The following is a 19,628-nucleotide window of genomic DNA, read 5'->3' as shown; positions in this document are numbered from 1 at the left end:
TATTCAATCAAAAAATTAATTTATGCAATTCATTTTTAATTATAAATAAATATACTTGATTAAAGAAATTAATTGATTTCTGTGACACTTACAATTAATTTATTAATTGTTTCTATTAAAAATGCAATTGAATTTGATCACAGCCTTCAATTAAAGTTTTTTTTCAGTTTTTTAGTAATTGTTGATTGATTCTTCTGATTCAATCCTACAATCATTGATCTAATTTTTTAATTGAATTTCTGTGATTGATAATTATATCAATCACAGAAATAATTAGAAAAAAACTATACTTGATTAAAAAATAATTGATATCTTTGGCACTTTCAAATTATTATACCCTAAACCACATAGCGGTCAGGGTATAATAACTTTGTTCTGCCAAAGAAATGTGCCTACTAGAAATATTGATTTTAGACCCCATGAAATATATACCGATCGAATCAGAATCACCTCCTGAGGCGATCTAGCCTTGGGGTCCGTCCGTCCATGTATTGGTGTTCGCAGGATTCCGGTCGCATTTATTAACCTATTTCTATGAAATTTGGTAAGGAGTGTTTTTCTGACACAAGCACGAACGCTATTGGATAAAATCGCCCGATTTCGATAAATGGGGTCAGATTGCATTCATTTACTAACCGATCGGCGTCAAATTTGCCACAATGTAATCTAATTGACCACCCTTTAAGTGTGCCAAATTTCATTGAAATCGGTTCAAATTTAGATATAGCTCCCATATACATGCATCGCAAATTTTGCTTACTCTAATCTTCTATAGTACTGACTATAAGTGCAAAATATCATCCAAATCGGTTTAGTTTTACATATAGGTTAGGTTAGGTTAGGTGGCAGCCCGATGTATCAGGCTCACTTAGACTATTCAGTCCATTGTGATACCACATTGGTGAACTTCTCTCTTATGACTGAGAGCTGCCCGATTCCATGTTAAGCTCAATGACAAGGGACCTCCTTTTTATAGCCGAGTCCGAACTGGTTTCCACATTGCAGTGAAACCACTTAGAGAAGCTTTGAAACTCTCAGAAATGTCACCAGCATTTCTGAGGTGGGATAATCCACCGCTGAAAAATTTTTTGGTGTTCGGTCGAAGCAGGAATCGAACCCACGACCTTGTGTATGCAAGGCGGGTATGCTAACCATTGCACCACGGTGGCCAAGGCCGTATTCAGGGGGGTGATGAGGGGGATCAAACCCCCCCCCCCCCGAAATGAATGAATATTTTTATATAAATAAATATATATTTTTAGCTGCATAGAAAAATCTTATCGAAGATGTTGAAGGAAAACTGGAGGTTTTATTTTGAAAAACGCTTACCTATAAAACTTGCACAAATCATAGAATACTAGTTGAAAAGCCCGTCAAACGACGGTCGAAAAAACAAATTGTTTTTGTTCTCGCACCACAAATTTCATTTTTGGAAAATGTCTTTCTGCTTTTTATTTGTGTTTGTTGTTCTTTTTGTGAACATGACTCGCTTTGTTTGGCCATAGCGACAACAACGAAAAAGCCAAACACACATGTGTAAATGAAATGGCGCAAAACCTGCGAAAAGAACCTGCATATTTCAGCGATGGAAGCACTTGGAGAGTGCAATAAAGAGATATTTCCAAACGTGCATATCCTTTTAAAAATTTTGGTCACTTTGCCAGTTACTCAGGGATGGAAAATACAATTTTTAAGAAAGTACAAAAAAGGTATTTTTTGAGCGGAAAGGTACTTTTTACTAAATTTCAACAAAAATTTCACTGGAAAATTATTGTCACGAGACTAAATTTTAAAGAAAATAAAATTTTGACAAAATTTTCTGTATAAATAAAATGTTGCAAAAATTTTCTATAGAAATAAAATTTTGCAAAAAAAAAAATCTGTAGAAAAAAAATGTTGCAAAATTTTTTCTATAGAAATAAAATTTTGCAAAAATTTCCTATAGAAATAAAATTTGTACAAAATTTTCAATTGAAATAAAATTTTGACAAAATTTTCTATAAAAATAAAATTTTACAAAAATTCTATATAGAAATAAAATTTTGACAACATTTTCTACCGAAATAAAAAATCGATAATATAGAATCGCATACTTTTTTCGACTAAAACATTCTTGAAGTTCAATAAAATCCTGTTTTTGACTAGTCTTTTACAAAATCGAGATTTTCTTCCCACATGGACATGTCTGTTTTGCCATATTTGTAAAAGACTATTAGCAAATAAGGTTGATAAAGACTTTCTCAAAATATTAAAATATTTTGTCAAAGCTATTGTACCATAAATCTGATATCGACTCAAAAATGTCTACACAAAAGGTACTAAATCATTCGCGGGGGTACTACGGTACTGACCGGGGTGAAAAAGTATTGAAAAAAGTACTATAGTACTGCATTTTACATTCCTGCAGTTACTACGTACTCATCCGAACTTTCATTTTCAACAATGAACAGATTAAAGACGTATCTTAGAAATTCGACTAGCGAGAGTAGACTCAATGGATTGGCATTAATGTCGGTTCATTGCCGAATAAATGTGCCGACTGAAAAAGTAATTGATTTATTTGCTGCCCAAAAAGCCCGTCGGCTCAATTTAATATTATAAAAATATTGTATACATACCTATGCATAAATAAAATTTTCTACACATGAGATTATATGAATATTTTTTTTTAAGTTGAACCCCCCCCGAATTAAAATCCTGACTACGGCCTTGACGGTGACTCCACGGATTTACGGTTTTACATATAACTCCCATATATATGTAGTGCCCGATTTGGAAGAATTACCCCGTATAACCTTATTTTTTACCATAGTGTGATCATTTATTAACCCATCTTTCTATAATTCAACACAAGGTAATCTCCTGTAATATCAACTAAAACTGGAAAATATCATCCAAATCGGTTAAGATTTAGATATAGCTCTCATATAACAGGTTGGCTGATAAGTCCCCGGTCTAACAAAGAAAAACACATTTATTTGTCAAAATTTGTTCTTATTATTCAGCATAGTTCCCTTCAAGAGCGATGCAACGATTATAACTACCTTCCAATTTTTTGATACCATTTTGGTAGTACTCCTTCAGTTTTTCTCAAAATAGACCTCAGTTTCGGCGATCACCTCTTCATTGCAGCCAAATTTTTTGCCTGCGAGCATCCTTTTGAGGTCTGAGAACAAGAAAAAGTCGCTGAGGGCCAGATCTGGAGAACACGGTGGGTGGGGAAGCAATTCGAAGCCCAATTCATGAATTTTTGCCATCGTTCTCAATGACTTGTGGCACGGTGCGTTGTCTTGGTGGAACAACAATTTTTTCTTCTTCATATGGGGCCGTTTTGCCGCGATTTCGACCTTCAAACGCTCCAATAACGACATATAATAGTCACTGTTGATGGTTTTTCCCTTCTCAAGATAATCGATAAAAATTATTCCATGCGCATCCCAAAAAACAGAGGTCATTACTTTGCCAGCGGACTTTTGAGTCTTTCCACGCTTCGGAGACGGTTCACCGGTCGCTGTCCATTCAGCCGACTGTCGATTGGACTCAGGAGTGTGGTGATGGAGCCATGTTTCATCCATTGTCACATATCGACGGAAAAACTCGGGTGTATTACGAGTTAACAGCTGCAAACACCGCTCAGAATCATCAACACGTTGTTGTTTTTGGTCAAATGTGAGCTCGCGCGGCACCCATTTTGCACAGAGCTCCCGCATATCCAAATATTGATGAATGATATGACCAACACGTTCCTTTGATATCTTTAAGGCCTCTGCTATCTCGATCAACTTCATTTTACGGTCATTCAAAATCATTTTGTGGATTTTTTTTTTGATGTTTTCGTCGGTAACCACCTCTTTCGGGCGTCCACTGCGTTCACCGTCCTCCGTGCTCATTTCACCACGCTTGCATTTTGCATACCAATCAACTATTGTTGATTTCCCTGGGGCAGAGCCCGGAAACTCATTATCAAGCCAAGTTTTTGCTTCCACCCTATTTTTCCCTTCAGAAAACAGTATTTTATCAAAACACGAAATTCCTTTTTTCCCATTTTTATCACAATAACAAAAGTTGCTTCACAAAAGACGCTCTATCTCACAAACTAATTGACTTAGAGACGTCAAATTTTGACACGAATCATTTGAAGGTTGGTACTATATAAAAATTATATGCATTTAATACTAGCGACGCCATCTATGTGTCAGACCGGGGACTTATCAGCCAAACTGTTATATGCATCGCTCGATTTTCCCAAATTTGGCCATAAGACTCTTATTTATTAATTAATGTTTCTAATATTGAAGTATTAGCCGATCCGAACATGTAACTCTTACATTCTCGAGTTTCACAAATTTTCATTTATTACCAACACTAATTTCGCGATTTCCTCTTTTTTTCCATAATGGACTCAATATTAGTGGCATACTAACTCTGTATGTACAGAATCCACTATAGCTCTTAATAGCAGACGTTTCTTTTCAGATTGTGATAAAACTCCCTAACCATGTAACCCTTAGAGTTCTTATATATAGAAATGCGGTTTATCTCCCAAACTTATACCATTGATACCCCACAAACAACGTTTACTAATTAAGTAGGGGTGGTTTAGGGTATGATATAGTCGACCCCGCCCAACTTTCTACTTTACTCTCTTGTTCTTTTATTTTTTTTTTATATATATATATAAATATATAGAAATAAATATACTTGATTAAACAATTAATTGATTTCTTTGCCACTTTAAATTAATTTATTATTCAATTAATATTTTTATTGAGTTTGATTGCAACGCTCAATTAAGATTTGGTATTGAGGCAATTAATTAATTGTTTATTGAATTTCACTTTCTTTATTTTTATACCCTCCACCATAGGATGGGGGTATATTAACTTTGTCATTCCGTTTGTAACACATCGAAATATTGCTCTAAGACCCCATAAAGTATATATATTCTGGGTCGTGGTGAAATTCTGAGTCGATCTAAGCATGTCCGTCCGTCCGTCCGTCTGTCCGGCTGTCCGTCCGTCTGTGGAAATCACGCTAACTTCCGAACGAAACAAGCTATCGACTTGAAACTTGGCACAAGTAGTTGTTATTGATGTAGGTCGGATGGTATTGAAAATCGGCCATATCGGACCACGTTTTCGTATAGCCCCCATATAAACCGATCCCCAAATTTGGCTTGGGGAGCCTCCCGAAGCAGCAAAATTCATCCGATCCGGTTGAAATTTGGTACCTGATGTTAGTATACGGCCTCTAACAACCATGCAAAAATTGGTCCATATCGGTCCATAATTATATATAGCTCCCATATAAACCGATCCCCAGATTTGACCTCCGGAGCCTCTTGGAGGAGCAAAATTCATCCGATCCGGTTGAAATTTAGTACGTGGTCTTAGTATACGGTCTCTAACACCCATGCAAAAATTGGTCCATGTCGGTCCATAATTATATATAGCCCCCATATAAACCGATCCCCAGATTTGACCTCCGGAGCATCTTGGAGGGGAAAAATTCCTCCGATCCGGTTGAAATGTGGTACCTGATGTTAGTATACGGTCTCTAACAACCATGCAAAAATTGGTCCATATCGGTCCATAATTATATATAGCCCCCATATAAACCGATCCCCAGATTTGACCTCCGGAGCCTCTTGGAGGGGCAAAATTCATCCGATCCTGTTGAAATTTGGTACCTGATGTTAGTATAAGGCCTCTAAAAAACATGCAAAAATTGGTCCATATCGGTTCATAATTATATATAGCTCCCATATAAACCGATCCCCAGATTTGAACTCCGGAGCCTCTTGGAGGAGCAAAATTCATCCGATCCAATTGAAATTTAGTACGTGGTGTTAGTATATAGTCTCTAACAACCATGCAGAAATTGGTCCATATCGGTTCATAATTATATATAGCTCCCATATAAACCGATCCCCAGATTTGACCTCAGGAGCCTCTTGGAGGAGCGAAATTCATCCGATCCAGTTGAAATTTGGTACATGGTGTTAGTATATGGTATCTAACAACCATGCAAAAATTGGTCCATATCGGTCCATAATTATATATAGCAAAAGTCATCCGATGCGGTTGAAATTTGGTACATTTTGTCAATATATGGCCTCTAACAGCCATGTAAAAATTGGTCAATATCGGTCTTTAGTTATATATAGCCGATGACTTATTACACAAAAATTGGTCCATATCGCCAAAAATAATCTACTAAAACTTTATTTCCATAGAAAATTTTGTCAAATTTTATTACTATAGAAAGTTGTGTCAAAATTTCATTTCTATAGAAAGTTTTGTCAAACGTTTATTTCTATAGAAATGTTTGTCAAAATTTTATTTCCATAGAAAGTTTTGTCAAAATTTTATTTTGTAAAAAATTTATTTCTGTAGAAAATTTTGTCAACATTTTATTTCTATACAAAATTTTGTCAACATTTTACTTCCATAGAAAATTTTGTCAACATTTTATTTCTATAGAAAATTTTGTCAAGTTTTCATTTCTATAGAAAATTTTGTCAAACTATATTATATACGTATTTAATCGGCCTTTTTTTGTTTAATATATACCCCGTATGGGCTAACTTACAATTTAGAAGACAGTGTTAAAAAGTTTTACGATACCTTGCCATCGGCAAGTGTTATCGCAACCCAAGTAATTCGATTGTGGATGACAGCCTTTAGTAGAAGTTCCTACGCAATCCATGGTGGAGGGTACATAAGATTCGGCCTGGCCGAACTTACGGCCGTATATACTTGTTTTTATTGTTTTTTTCGGATACAATCACAAAATTAATTGATGCTATTAAATTATTAGTATTTAAATGATAGTATAAATCACAGAATTAATTAGAAATAAATATTCTTTATTAAAATTAATTTATGTCTACAGTTTCATGAAATGTTTTAGTCGATCCAATTAAAATTTTGATTTTGTTGCCAATTCTCAATTATTTTTTTCTTTTACTTACTTTTTCAATTATTTTTTTTGTTTGATTAATTCAATAAAAAATTTTAATATTTATAAAATATTTTTTGGCTTCAATCACGATATTAGTTTATCCAATTAATTTTTAATTCAATCAGAGAATCTTATGAATTGATCCAATTAAAAAATTTTAAAATTTTTGTGATTAATTTTTATTTTTAAATTTTTTGAATCCATTAAATCTTTAATTCAATATGTTTTAATATTCAGTTAAAATTGTAGTTGCAAACATTTTTGTGATATTTTTTATGTGTGATTATGTTTTCAAATCCAATTAACTTTTTACATGGAAATATTTTGAGCATATTTTTGTCTGGGTGCGATGTGATAATCGAAACTCCTCACTCAGGAGAAGTCAATACTCAAACACGACAATATAAAATAAAAAAAAACAAGTATATCCGGCCGTAAGTTCGGCCAGGCCGAATCTTATGTACCCTCCACCATGGATTGCGTAGGAACTTCTACTAAAGGCTGTCATCCACAATCGAATTACTTGGGTTGCGATAACACTTGCCGATGGCAAGGTATCGTAAAACTTTTTAACACTGTCTTCTAAATTGTAAGTTAGTCCATAAGGGGTATATATTAAACAAAAAAAAAAGGCCGATTAAATACGTATATAATTCAGTTTGACAAAATTTTCTATAGAAATAAAATTTTGACAAAATTTTCTATAGAAATAAAAACTTGACAAAATTTTCTATAGAAATAAAATGTTGACAAAATTTTTTATGGAAGTAAAATGTTGACAAAATTTTCTATAGCAATAAATTTTTTACAAAATTTTCTATAGAAATAAAATTTTGACAAAATTTTCTATGGAAATAAAATGTTGACAAACATTGCTATAGAAATAAACTTTTTACAAAACTTTCTATAGAAATGAAATTTTGACAAAACTTTCTATAGTAATAAAATTTGACAATTTTTACATGGCTGTTAGAGGCCATATACTAACGAAATGTACCAAATTTCAACCGCATCGGATGACTTTTGCTCCTCCAAGAGGCTCCGGAGGTCAAATCTGGGGATCGGTTTATATGGGAGCTATATATAATTATGGACCGATATGGACCAATTTTTGCATGGTTGTTAGAGACCATATACTAACACCACGTACTAAATTTCAATTGGATCGGATGAATTTTGCTCATCCAAGAGGCTCCAGAGTTCATATCTGGGGATCGGTTTATATGGGAGCTATATATAATTATGGACCGATATGGACCAATTTTTGCATGCTTGTTAGAGACCGTATACTAACATCAGGTACCCAATTTCAAACGGATCGGATGAATTTTACCGCTCCAAGAGGCTCCGGAGGTCAAATCTGGGGATCGGTTTATATGGGAGCTATATATAATTATGGACCGATATGGACCAGTTTTTGCATGGTTGTTAGAGACCATATACTAACACCACGTACCAAATTTCAATCGGGTAGGATGAAGTTTGCTCCTCCAAGAGGCTCCGGAGGTCAAATTTGGGGATCGGTTTATATGGGAGCTATATATATTTATGGACCGATATGGACCAATTTTTGCATGGTTGTTAGAGACCGTATACTAACATCAGGTACCAAATTTCAACCGGATCGGATGAATTTTGCACCTCCAAGAGGCTCCGGAGGTCAAATCTGGGGATCGGTTTATATGGGGGCTATATATAATTATGGACCGATATGGACCAATTTTTGCATGGTTGTTAGAGACCGTATACTTAGACCACGTACCAAATTTCAACCGGACCGGATGAAATTTGCTGCTCCGGAAGGCTCCGCAAGCCAAATTTGGGGATCGGTTTATATGGGGGCTATACGTAAACGTGGGCCGATATGGCCCATTTTCAATACCATCCGACCTACATCAATAACAACTACTTGTGTCAAGTTTCAAGTCGATAGCTAGTTTCGTTCGGAAGTTAGCGTGATTTCCACAGACGGACGGACAGCCGGACAGACGGACGGACATGCTTAGATCGACTCAGAATTTCACCACGACCCAGAATATATATACTTTATGGGGTCTTAGAGCAATATTTCGATGTGTTACAAACGGAATGACAAAGTTAATATACCCCCATCCCATGGTGGAGGGTATAAAAACTGAAAACACGAATAGTCGAATAGTCGTCTTGTATGAATTTTAAACAAGCCAAATAATCGGCTTTTTGATTCTGATCACTATCCCCAGTCGAAAGGCGACTTTTGAATGTCTTTTCCGACACCTACAAATTTACCGACACTCCAAGCTTATTGTTCAAAAACCAATTGCTAAAGGTTAACATAAACCTTAGCTAATTCTTATACATTTTGCTCAATACAATATTAAACGAAAGTGAATTGCAAATGATCACTTGAATTGAATTACTTTACTAATTTGTGGTTGTGTTGTAATTTGCAAAAAAGTAAACGAAAAATTAAAATTCCTCATATAACTTAAGAGGTACTCGAGTACATTGTCATTATTATTGTATAATCCTTATAATGTCGGATCACTCGACTCTATATCAATTCATAATTGTTTTTTTTTTATAGCCGTGCATTGAATTGACAAATAATTTCTCCCAGAAAAAATGGGGGTCCGTCTACCTACCCATTGCTTTTCGCAATTCACAACTCCAATATGTATATTAATGCCTGGTAGTTGTTGTTGCTGTTGCAATCAATAACTATAAGGTACTTCATATTCATAGCAGTTCGCGCACGCGCTTTTTCTTCCCCATTATACTGTAGTATTTTCTTGGATATTTACAATACAAAATGTAAACAAAAAACGGGAGAGATAAAACACCAACAACAAAAGGCAATGATTAACACTGTCGTTTTCATTTGTGTAATCTTGATGACGATAAAAATATAAACAGAGAGATTGAGAGAGGGAGTTGGGTGGAGTGTTCAACTTGCTCTCTTTTTGTTTATGGATTGTTTTGGTGGGGAGGAAGGTGTCCATTGGATAAAAACAAAACAGGTTGTTTTGTTGTAGCAACACTTTGGTTTTGTTGATTGTTTTCGTTGTTGCTTTGCATTTGCATTTACGATCAATAAAAAGTCTACAACAACAGGTTTAATGTACTTGTTTTTTTCTTTGGATTTTGTTTTTATTATGTTTACGTTCATATGCTTAATCATAGAGAGTACTCGTTTGTATTGATATACATATTTCCATAGAAATTGATAGATGGTTACATTCTGATATGCATACAAATACACAGGTGAATGTGATTTGCATTTCAACATTGGTGTAAATTAAATACCTTAGATGAGTTTCAGCTACAAAGGAGGGCTTAGTTAATTTAAGGAGACAATTTTTTTTGAAGAATTGAAGAACAATTAAAAATTCATTTTAATAAAAATATTTGTTATATGTCAATGCATAAGGCTTAAAATTTGAAACTAAGAGGGTAAAGAGAAAAACAATTTTTTTTGTCTTCAATCACGAAACTAATTGTATCAATTAAATTTTATTGAAATTTCTTTAATCAAAGAAATGATAGTATCAATCACCAACGTCAATTAAAAATTTTGATCTAATTGATTTAAGTAAAAAATAAATTGATACAATTAAAAAAATAATTGGTAAAATTATGTTTTGTTTTAACCCATTAACGCCTAAAATGGAACTACCCGACAAAAATTAATTTTATGGATTTTTCTTAACTCAGTAACGACTACATAAAACGATTTAAATAAAAAACTGACTTTTTTTTAAGAAAAAAGGGTGTCCTCATATAGGGACATTGGGCAAATAAAGTAGTGACAAGTGACTTTGTTTAGAGTAGAGGTGTGCGCGTGAGTAAAATTTCACTCACACTCACGCACATTCACGAAGCCAAATGAAAAGCAGTACTCACGCACGAACTATTTTTACAGGCTCACGCTCACGCACGATTCTCGACAATTCCCGTGACTCACGACAAATTCACGAAACTCACGACATTTTCCAAAAGGGAATGAGCAAAGGTAACAAAATTCATAAATAAAATATAGTTCGACAGCTAAATCAATTTCAGTTAACATACGAGTAAGAGTTAAATCTTGATTTTTTTCGTGAGTGTGATTTTATTCACGCACATTCACGAACCGATTTTAGTACTCACGCACGACATATTTATTTTAGTCCCATTCACGCACACCCAGAAAAAAGGGGCTCTAATGCCAACCGAACTTTATTGTAGTTCATGAAGATTAGTTGATTTTAGTTAAATTTTGCACAATATGAGTAAATGTTCCTTATTTGAATATTTTTTTGCTAACTAAAACTAAGAAAAAAAAGTTGTATACAAATATAGTGCACAATTTTACTAAAAAATAAAATAGTTCATATTTTCCTAAAATGACAGAAGTTTGCTTAAATTGTGTTCATAAGTATCTCAAATGAGTAAATTTTACTAAAATTGTATCTGTCATGAACTTCGTATAGCGCTAAAGACATTTTAACAATTTTTAAATCCAATTTTTTCTTTCAACATATGAAATTTTCTTAAACACCAGAAAAAAAAATTAATTATTTTTAATAAATTTTCTTCAATTTGACAAAAAGTATTAACATGTTGCAATTAGAAAACTATTTTAGTTAAAATTTTCTAAAATAAACCTACATTTTCTTCCACGGTGGGTTCACTTTTTTTGGGTGCACATTCACGAGAGTTGCTCCAGATTTTATTCACGACTCACAACACTAAAAAAAAGTGAACTCTCTATTTCACTAAAGCCAATTTAACTTTCGTTTAGTTCATGGAATTATTATGTTTGGAGAAAGTTTCCTCTACTCTAATAATTTTTTGTGTACGTTAGTTAAATTAACTAAAACCGAGGAAAAAATATACACAAATGAAGGATAAAGATTAACTAAATTCGTGTCATGAACTTCGTATGTCACTAAAGACATTCTTCCAATTTTGAACTCCAATTTTTTCCTTCAAACTACAAAATTTTCTTTAACAAGTGAAAAAGCTTAATTATGTCTAATAAATTTTCTTGAATTTGTCGAAAAATATTTACTTATTTTTATGACATCGGCGTGATGCCAGCGTTTGTTATACTGTTTAGTTAAAATTTTCTAAAAATATTCAAAATTTTCTAAAATTAACCGAAATTCTTCTTCCTGGTGGGTTCACTGTTTTTTTCAGTGAATGAATTGTTTTATATTAATGAAAAGTAAATTGAATAAGAAAATAAACTCAAATTTTGGTTCTCATTTTTGCTAACAATGCAAATTATAGCGCCTTAAAATAAGCCGTAGTTAAAATGACGAAGGATGACGTTAGTGTACAAAAAATAAGGATGGTTTACCAGGGTTAAAAAAAAATAGCCGAATCCTAAGAATTTCTTAAATTTAGTACATATTAGGGATATAAAAGTCGAAATCAAAAAATGTCAACTTTTTATAATCTTCCAATTCGACTAATGACTTTCAATGCTTTTGAAAATCGACTAATCGAATTTTGACATTAATCAACTTTAAATGAAAAACTTGACATTGGATAATTAGAATCAGTGCTGCCGCTAGTGAAAAATTGAGTGAAGTAGATTTTGGAAAAAAGTGGAGTAGATTGAATGAAATTGAAGTAGCATTCATTTTTGAAAACAAAGCAATAGAATTCATTTTATTATACCCTCCACAATAGGTTGGGGGTATATTAACTTTGTTATTCCGTTTGTAACACATCGAAATATTAGAAATATTATAGAAATTTGGTATATGGTGTAAGTATATGGTCTCTAACAACTATGCAAAAATTGGTCCACATCGGTTAATAATTTTATATAGCCCCCATATAAACCGATCCCCAGATTTGATCTCCGGAGCCCCTTGGAAGAGCAAAATTCATCTGATTCAGTTGAAATTTGGTACGTGGTGTTAATATATTGTATCCAACAACCATGCAGGAATTGGTTCATATCAGTCCATAATTATATATAGCTCCCTTATAAACCGATCCCCAGATTTGACCTCCGGTGCCTTATGGAGATGCAAAATTCATCCGATTCGGTTGAAATTTGTTACGTGGTGGTAGTATATGATATTTAACAATCATGCCAAAAGTGGTCCATATCAGTTCATAATCATATGTAGCCCCCATATAAACCGATCCCGAGATTTGGTTTTGTAGCCTCTCCTCTCCTCATCCGAGTCAGTTGAAATTTGGTACATTGTGCTAGTATATGGCCGTTAACAACCATGTCTAACTAGGTCCATATAGGTCTATAGTTATATATAGCCCTCAGATAAATCGATCCCCAATCACACAAAATTGGTCCATATCAAGTTCATAATTGTATATGGCCCTCATACTTCATATGATATTCAATGATTAAAACCGCTATGTTCATCGTATATGGGGAAAAATTTTAAAATTTGAAGCAGAACAAAAAGTGAAGCAGATTTTTGGAAGAAGGAGTGACGAAGTAAATTTTGTGAAAATGAAGCAAAATACTTCGATTGAAGTAGTAGCGGCAGCACTGATTAGAATACCACAAGTGGTGAACTTCTCCCTTATCAATAAGTACTGCCCTATTATATGTTTTACTCAAGTTTAACTCTCAGTTTGCACTTTCGTTTAATGAAATTAATGAATTTTAATGAAATTTTCTTTGTGTGCTGAAAGGGGATTATTCACCGCCGAAAAACTGTTTGTTGTTTGGTCGAAAGTGGGATTGAACCCATTATCCTTTGTATGCAAAGCGGACATGATAACCATGCACCCTTGTGGTTCCTTGTTCGACCCGAAAGTTGAAACGTTTGTATGAAACGTATCATAATACGTTTACAACTAAAGTTGTTTGTTTTCTTTAAACGAAGATTCTTTAAATGTGCTTTGTATTTGCATTATACAATGTTTATACCCTGCGCCACACTGTGGAACAGGGTATTATAAGTTAGTGCATATGTTTGCAACACCCAGAAGGAGACGAGATAGACACATGGTGTCTTTGGCAAAAATACTCAAGGTGGGCTCCTGAGTCGATATAAGCATGTCCGTCTGTCCGTGAACGCATTTTTGTAATCAAAGTCTAGGTCGCAGTTTTAGTCCAACCGACTTCAAATTTGGACAATTATGTGTTTTGGGTCAGAATATAACCCTATTGATTTTAAAAGAAATCGGTTTAGATTCAGATATAGCTCCCATATATTTATTTAATTATTTATATTTATTATTTATATTTATATTTATATATATCGCCCGTTATGAACTTTTATGGCCCCAGAAGCCAGAGTTTTACCCTAATTTGGTTAAAATTTTACACAAGAAGAACAATTAGTACTATAGTCAAGTTTGCAAAATTTTATTGAAATCTGTTCAGATTTAGATATAGCTCCCATATATATCTTTCGGCCGATATGGACTAATACGGTCCTAGAAGCCAAAGTTTTACCCCCATTCGGTTGAAATTTTGCACTAAGAGTACAATTAGTAGTGTAGTCAAGTGTGCCAAATTTTATTGAAATCGGTTCAGATTTAGATATAGCTCCCATATATATCGTTCGCCCGATTTACACTCATATGACCACAGTGGCCAATCTTTTACTCCGATTTAATTGAAATTTTGCACAGGGAGTAGAATTAGCATTGTAGCTATGCGTGCCAAATTTGGTTGAAATCGGTTCAGATTTAGATATAGCTCCCATATATAGCTTTCGCCCGATTTACACTCATATGACCACAGAGGCCAATTTTTGCTCCGATTTAGAGGAAATTTTGCACAGGGAGTAGAATTAGCATTGTAGCTATGCGTGCCAAATTTGGTTGAAATCGGTTCAGATTTAGATATAGCTCCCATATATATGATTTTCTGATTTCAACAAAAATGGTCAAAATATTTGAATTTTCCTTGTAAAATTGCCACTGCTTAGTCGAAAAGTTGTAAAAATGACTCTAATTTTCCTAAACTTCTAATACATATATATCGAGCGATATATCATAAATAAACTTTTGCGAAGTTTCCTTAAAATTGCTTCAGATTTAAATGTTTCCGATATTTTTTACTAACATTGTGTTCCGACTTAAATTTTGAGTCTATAGATTTTGTGCTGAAGTCTATCAAATTCTATCCAGATCGAGTGATATTTAAATGTATGTATTTGGGACAAACCTTTATATATAGCCCCCAACACATTTGACGGATGTGATATGGTATCGAAAATTTAGATCTACAAAGTGGTGCAGTGTATAATATAATCGGCCCCGCACGACTTTAGACTTTCCTTACTTGTCTATAAATACATCTGTTTGGCTGTATGCATTATTTGCGTGCTGATAGCTGTAGCGATATTTGTGTGTTGATGGGTATAAGAGCTACATGACCCATTGGATATGTTGGCTTATGGGAAATGGGATGGTCCGCGTTTCGATTCTCCGTACGGTCAAGAGGTTAAATTTAAATTAATTTGTGAAATCTGAGTTTTAAGGAATATAACTTTTAAAAGACGTAAATATTTATCACAAAAATAATAAAAATACAAATCTTCCATACAATTTTTCACCGCGAAAAGATATTTTCAAACGATTTTCGTTGGTCTAAAATTTCGTTTGGGAGAAAAGTATGTTTTTTAAACTAAAAATATCTACACTTAACAGCTTCCTTTTCTGAGGAACGAAACTGCACACAAACGAAATTTACTTTTGATGCTAACATATCCTTTAAAAGGAAATGAGAAATCTTATAGACAAACATTGCATCAGTTATGAGAAAAGGGTTTATCTGTTATTAAATAAAATATTTCATAACAAAGGGCAAAAGGGATAAAAGTAAACTGTTATAGGAAGAATGAAATACTTCGTGAACTACATTTACTCCACATTTTGAGATGTCCACAAGATGTTAAACCAAAGAAATTGTAATGCTCTGGTGTACTTTTTAACTGTTATTCACGAAATTACACCCTTTAATAGAAGAAAAAAAATGAACTAAAAAAAAGTAAAGACAAAAAATCCTACGTTTTTGATTTGTACGAAAATGTTCTTCTGTTTTAGTTCATACTCAACTTATGCGTTGAACTTTATACCCACGTTTAGTTCTAAAATTGTTTGAGGCAATCTTAAAAAAGAAAAATTTCATGGACTGTGGAAAATTTCGAAAATAATAAAATTTAACTACAAACAAATATTTTTTTGTAATAAAAATAATTTTAATTTAATATATTTTTTTAATTTAATAATTTTAGTTTGTTTAGCAACGGACTTTGTTTTCTGTGTGTGTAGTAAATATGTATAGGTAACTTTCGACCCAATATTATCCACCAACTTCAGTTCTTCGAAACCCTAATCCATTGGTATAAGTTCATGTCCCTCCGTTATAGAAAGCGATAAGCCCTCAAAGTTCTCTTAAGCCTTACACATGATGCAGGACACCAACAAAATAGGGGCATGATCGGTTCTTTTTCCTCCGCAATGGAATCTTGCTTCCACTTCCTTTGAAAATACGCTACTATTTCTTTGAAGTATCCTGTAAAAATATTTTTGTTTTATTTATTGAATTATAATCTATTTTATTTTTTTCTTTTTCAGTTACCGTAACACCACCTCCCCAAAGGCCATGGATACCTTTGGCGAAACCCAACAAAACCAGACCAGCATGTACGTATAAATTCTCTACAAGATTCCGCGAATGACAATGGAATTAATAAATTTTTGTTTTCAATTACATTTCTAGGCTTATTCACTGTCATGTGTTACAATGTCTTGTGTGACAAATATGCTACACGCCAAATGTATGGCTATTGTCCCTCCTGGGCACTTAGTTGGGAGTATCGCAAAAAGGCTATTCTTGATGAGATACGTCATTATTCGGCAGATATCATAAGTTTGCAAGAAATCGAAACGGAACAATTTTACAATTTCTTTTTGCCCGAACTAAAGAACGATGGCTACGAGGGTATTTTCTCACCCAAATCCAGAGCAAAGACAATGTCCGAGGTGGAACGTAAATATGTGGATGGATGTGCTATATTCTTTAGAACCTTGAAGTCAGTTGTTGAATAGTAAAAAAAATTGACCAGTTTTTTAACGTTCTCTTTTTGTGTTTTTGCATTTTCCAGGTTCTCTCTTATTAAGGAGCATTTGATTGAATTCAATCAATTGGCCATGGCTAATGCTGAAGGTTCGGACAACATGTTGAATCGTGTAATGCCCAAAGACAATATTGGTCTGGCCGCTTTGCTTAAGGTAAAAGAGAATGCTTGGGATCCCGAATTGGATGTATCACAAACCTCACAAGCCCTATTGGTGTGCACCGCTCACATTCATTGGGATCCGGAATTTTGCGATGTCAAACTTATACAGACGATGATGTTAAGCAATGAGTTGAAAACCATAATTGACGAGGCCAGTCACAGTTTTCGTCCTGGCCACAAAAACGATGTGAATAGTGTTCAACTATTGTTGTGTGGTGATTTCAATTCATTGCCCGATTCGGGCGTCATTGAATTCTTGAGCAAGGGTCGTGTTAATATGGATCATAGTGATTTTAAGGATATGGGCTATAAATCATGCCTGCAACGTTTACTCTCGAATGATACCACTGAATTCACGCATTCCTTTAAATTGGCCTCGGCCTACAGTGAGGACATAATGCCGCATACGAATTATACATTTGATTTCAAGGGAATCATCGACTATATATTCTATACAAAGACGGGCATGGTGCCGTTGGGCCTCTTGGGGCCCATATCAAATGATTGGCTACGTGAAAATAAAGTAGTAGGCTGTCCGCATCCCCATATACCCTCCGATCATTTTCCACTATTGGTGGAATTGGAACTGATGCATACGGCAAGTCAACAATTGCCTCCAAATGGTTTGATTACAAGGCGGTAGCAATAAAACGGCGCAACAGCAGCAAACAGCAGTAGTAAGACAAACACAACAACAACATTAACAGCCTTTTATACCAGCAACACAACTAACATCAATCTCATCACCACCAGCAATAGCAATAACAACACAAATAAAATCTCCTCTTCCATTTCCCAAACCTCCCTTACACCGAACGTCAACAATAACCACCAGAATAATCAAAGGAGAGAAAATCATGGGAAATTTGTACACCCATCGTTTAGTTTAATTGCCATGGCCATATCAAAGGAGCAACAAGATTCTGGTAATCATCCTGGAGAAGCTGCCGTCATCGTCGTTGTCCACCATCATCATTTCGACAAAGCTCATATCGCTGTAGCCTTTATCATATATTTCTATGTTGTCGCAGTCACCATCATAGTCGTCGTCGTCGTTATCATCATCAATATAATAATTTTAGTAACAATAACAACAACATCAACTTATACAACAACAACCACCTTCAACACAAGGACCACAAGAACAATCTTTATAAAACAACAAGAAAAACAACTGATGTCATGATCATAATGGAAAACAACAAAACCACAACAACAACAAAATCCAACTTTAAACAACAAAAAACATAATTTATTTTTTAAGTTTTAAAGATTTAATTAATTAAACAAAACAAACAAACATAAGAAAAACACAAAAAGTAGCAATTTAAATCTTAATTGTTTAGTTTCTCTACTCTAATTTTCTTCTTTATACAAAACAAAAAAAACAATTTTTTCATATTTCCTCTTATCCCACTCATCTAGGGCAAATTTTTCAATACAGGATATAATGAATCAGTTTTTTTAAGGACAATACACTGTCAATAGAATTAAACAAGAATATTTAATATTTTTCTTAAGGGTAGGGAATATATTAAATTATCTCCGTTATGGGTATTTTGATAAAAAACTTATTTCAGTCTTGTCCCTAATTTCCCAAATTAGAGTTTTTGGACATCATGGCAATTCATAAATTATGGCAATAAAAAAGTCACATACATTAAACAGTTTTTTTAATATATAAAATAAAGTCGAAATAGGGGCCGATGTTGTACAAATTTCTTATAGAGCCTATTTTAATTATTAAAAAATAAAACAAAAAGAAAATAATAATTTTAAATCTATTTTTTCAAAATTGCCAACTTTACATATTCTTAAAAGCTTTAAAATTTGTTAAATGCAATATTAAGTCTTTACTCTAATTTCCTTTTGGAATATTTTTTTTTTTAATAAATTTTTTTCTTCTATATTTTATATATATGTATTTCTAAATCATTTTCTAATTGCTTCCAATTTGCTTAATTTTTTTCTTTTAATATATATTTTCCTATTTCATTTATACATCCATCCCCCCATCAAGAGTTGTACTCGAAAAGAAAACTTTTCAAAATTATATCCTTATAGATAAATTTGTCCTTAAATATCCAAAGTTGATAAGTAATATTTTTCTATGCATATTTTCTTTCTTTCTATTTCTGCTGCACAATCTTTTTCCACCTATTCGAAAAACAAAGTGTTCATTTATATTCTTTTAGCCGATTTTTTTTTCATCTTCTACTAGAAATTGTAATAATTTATTATCCTATATATTTCATATTTCCAAGTCCCAGCACGTTTCCTATAACCTATAACTACCTACTTTAGCATTATTCAGACTAACAAACAAAATAGTAAAACAAACAGTTGAGATGAGTTATGGATATTTTTACAAAACAAAAAAAAATGTTTAAGTTTTATTGTGATTTAACTAAAATTAATGATTATTAATTTAGAAAAAAAAAAAACAAACTCTATGAAACA

At 33.4% G+C, this 19,628-nt stretch overlaps 1 protein-coding gene across 2 annotated transcripts in view; it reads left to right on the top strand.

Moving 5' to 3' along the window:
• Positions 1 to 18,202, top strand: part of twin (CCR4-NOT transcription complex subunit 6-like twin) — a 224,521-nt gene extending 206,319 nt beyond the window's left edge. For both annotated transcript variants that reach the window (XM_075295332.1, XM_075295397.1), the window contains exons 5-7: positions 16,504 to 16,572; positions 16,649 to 16,961; positions 17,034 to 18,202. In XM_075295332.1, the coding sequence (XP_075151447.1) occupies positions 16,504 to 16,572; positions 16,649 to 16,961; positions 17,034 to 17,811 (1,160 nt within the window). In that variant the 3' untranslated portion in view covers positions 17,812 to 18,202. The remainder of the gene's footprint in view (positions 1 to 16,503; positions 16,573 to 16,648; positions 16,962 to 17,033) is intronic.
• The last annotated feature ends 1,426 nt before the right edge of the window (positions 18,203 to 19,628 follow it).

This window comes from Haematobia irritans, chromosome 1, assembly GCF_050003625.1.
Source record: "Haematobia irritans isolate KBUSLIRL chromosome 1, ASM5000362v1, whole genome shotgun sequence".
NCBI lineage: Eukaryota > Metazoa > Arthropoda > Insecta > Diptera > Muscidae > Haematobia > Haematobia irritans.
The sequence above is the reverse complement of the archived record's forward strand: the minus strand, read 5'-3'. Positions and strand labels throughout refer to the sequence as shown.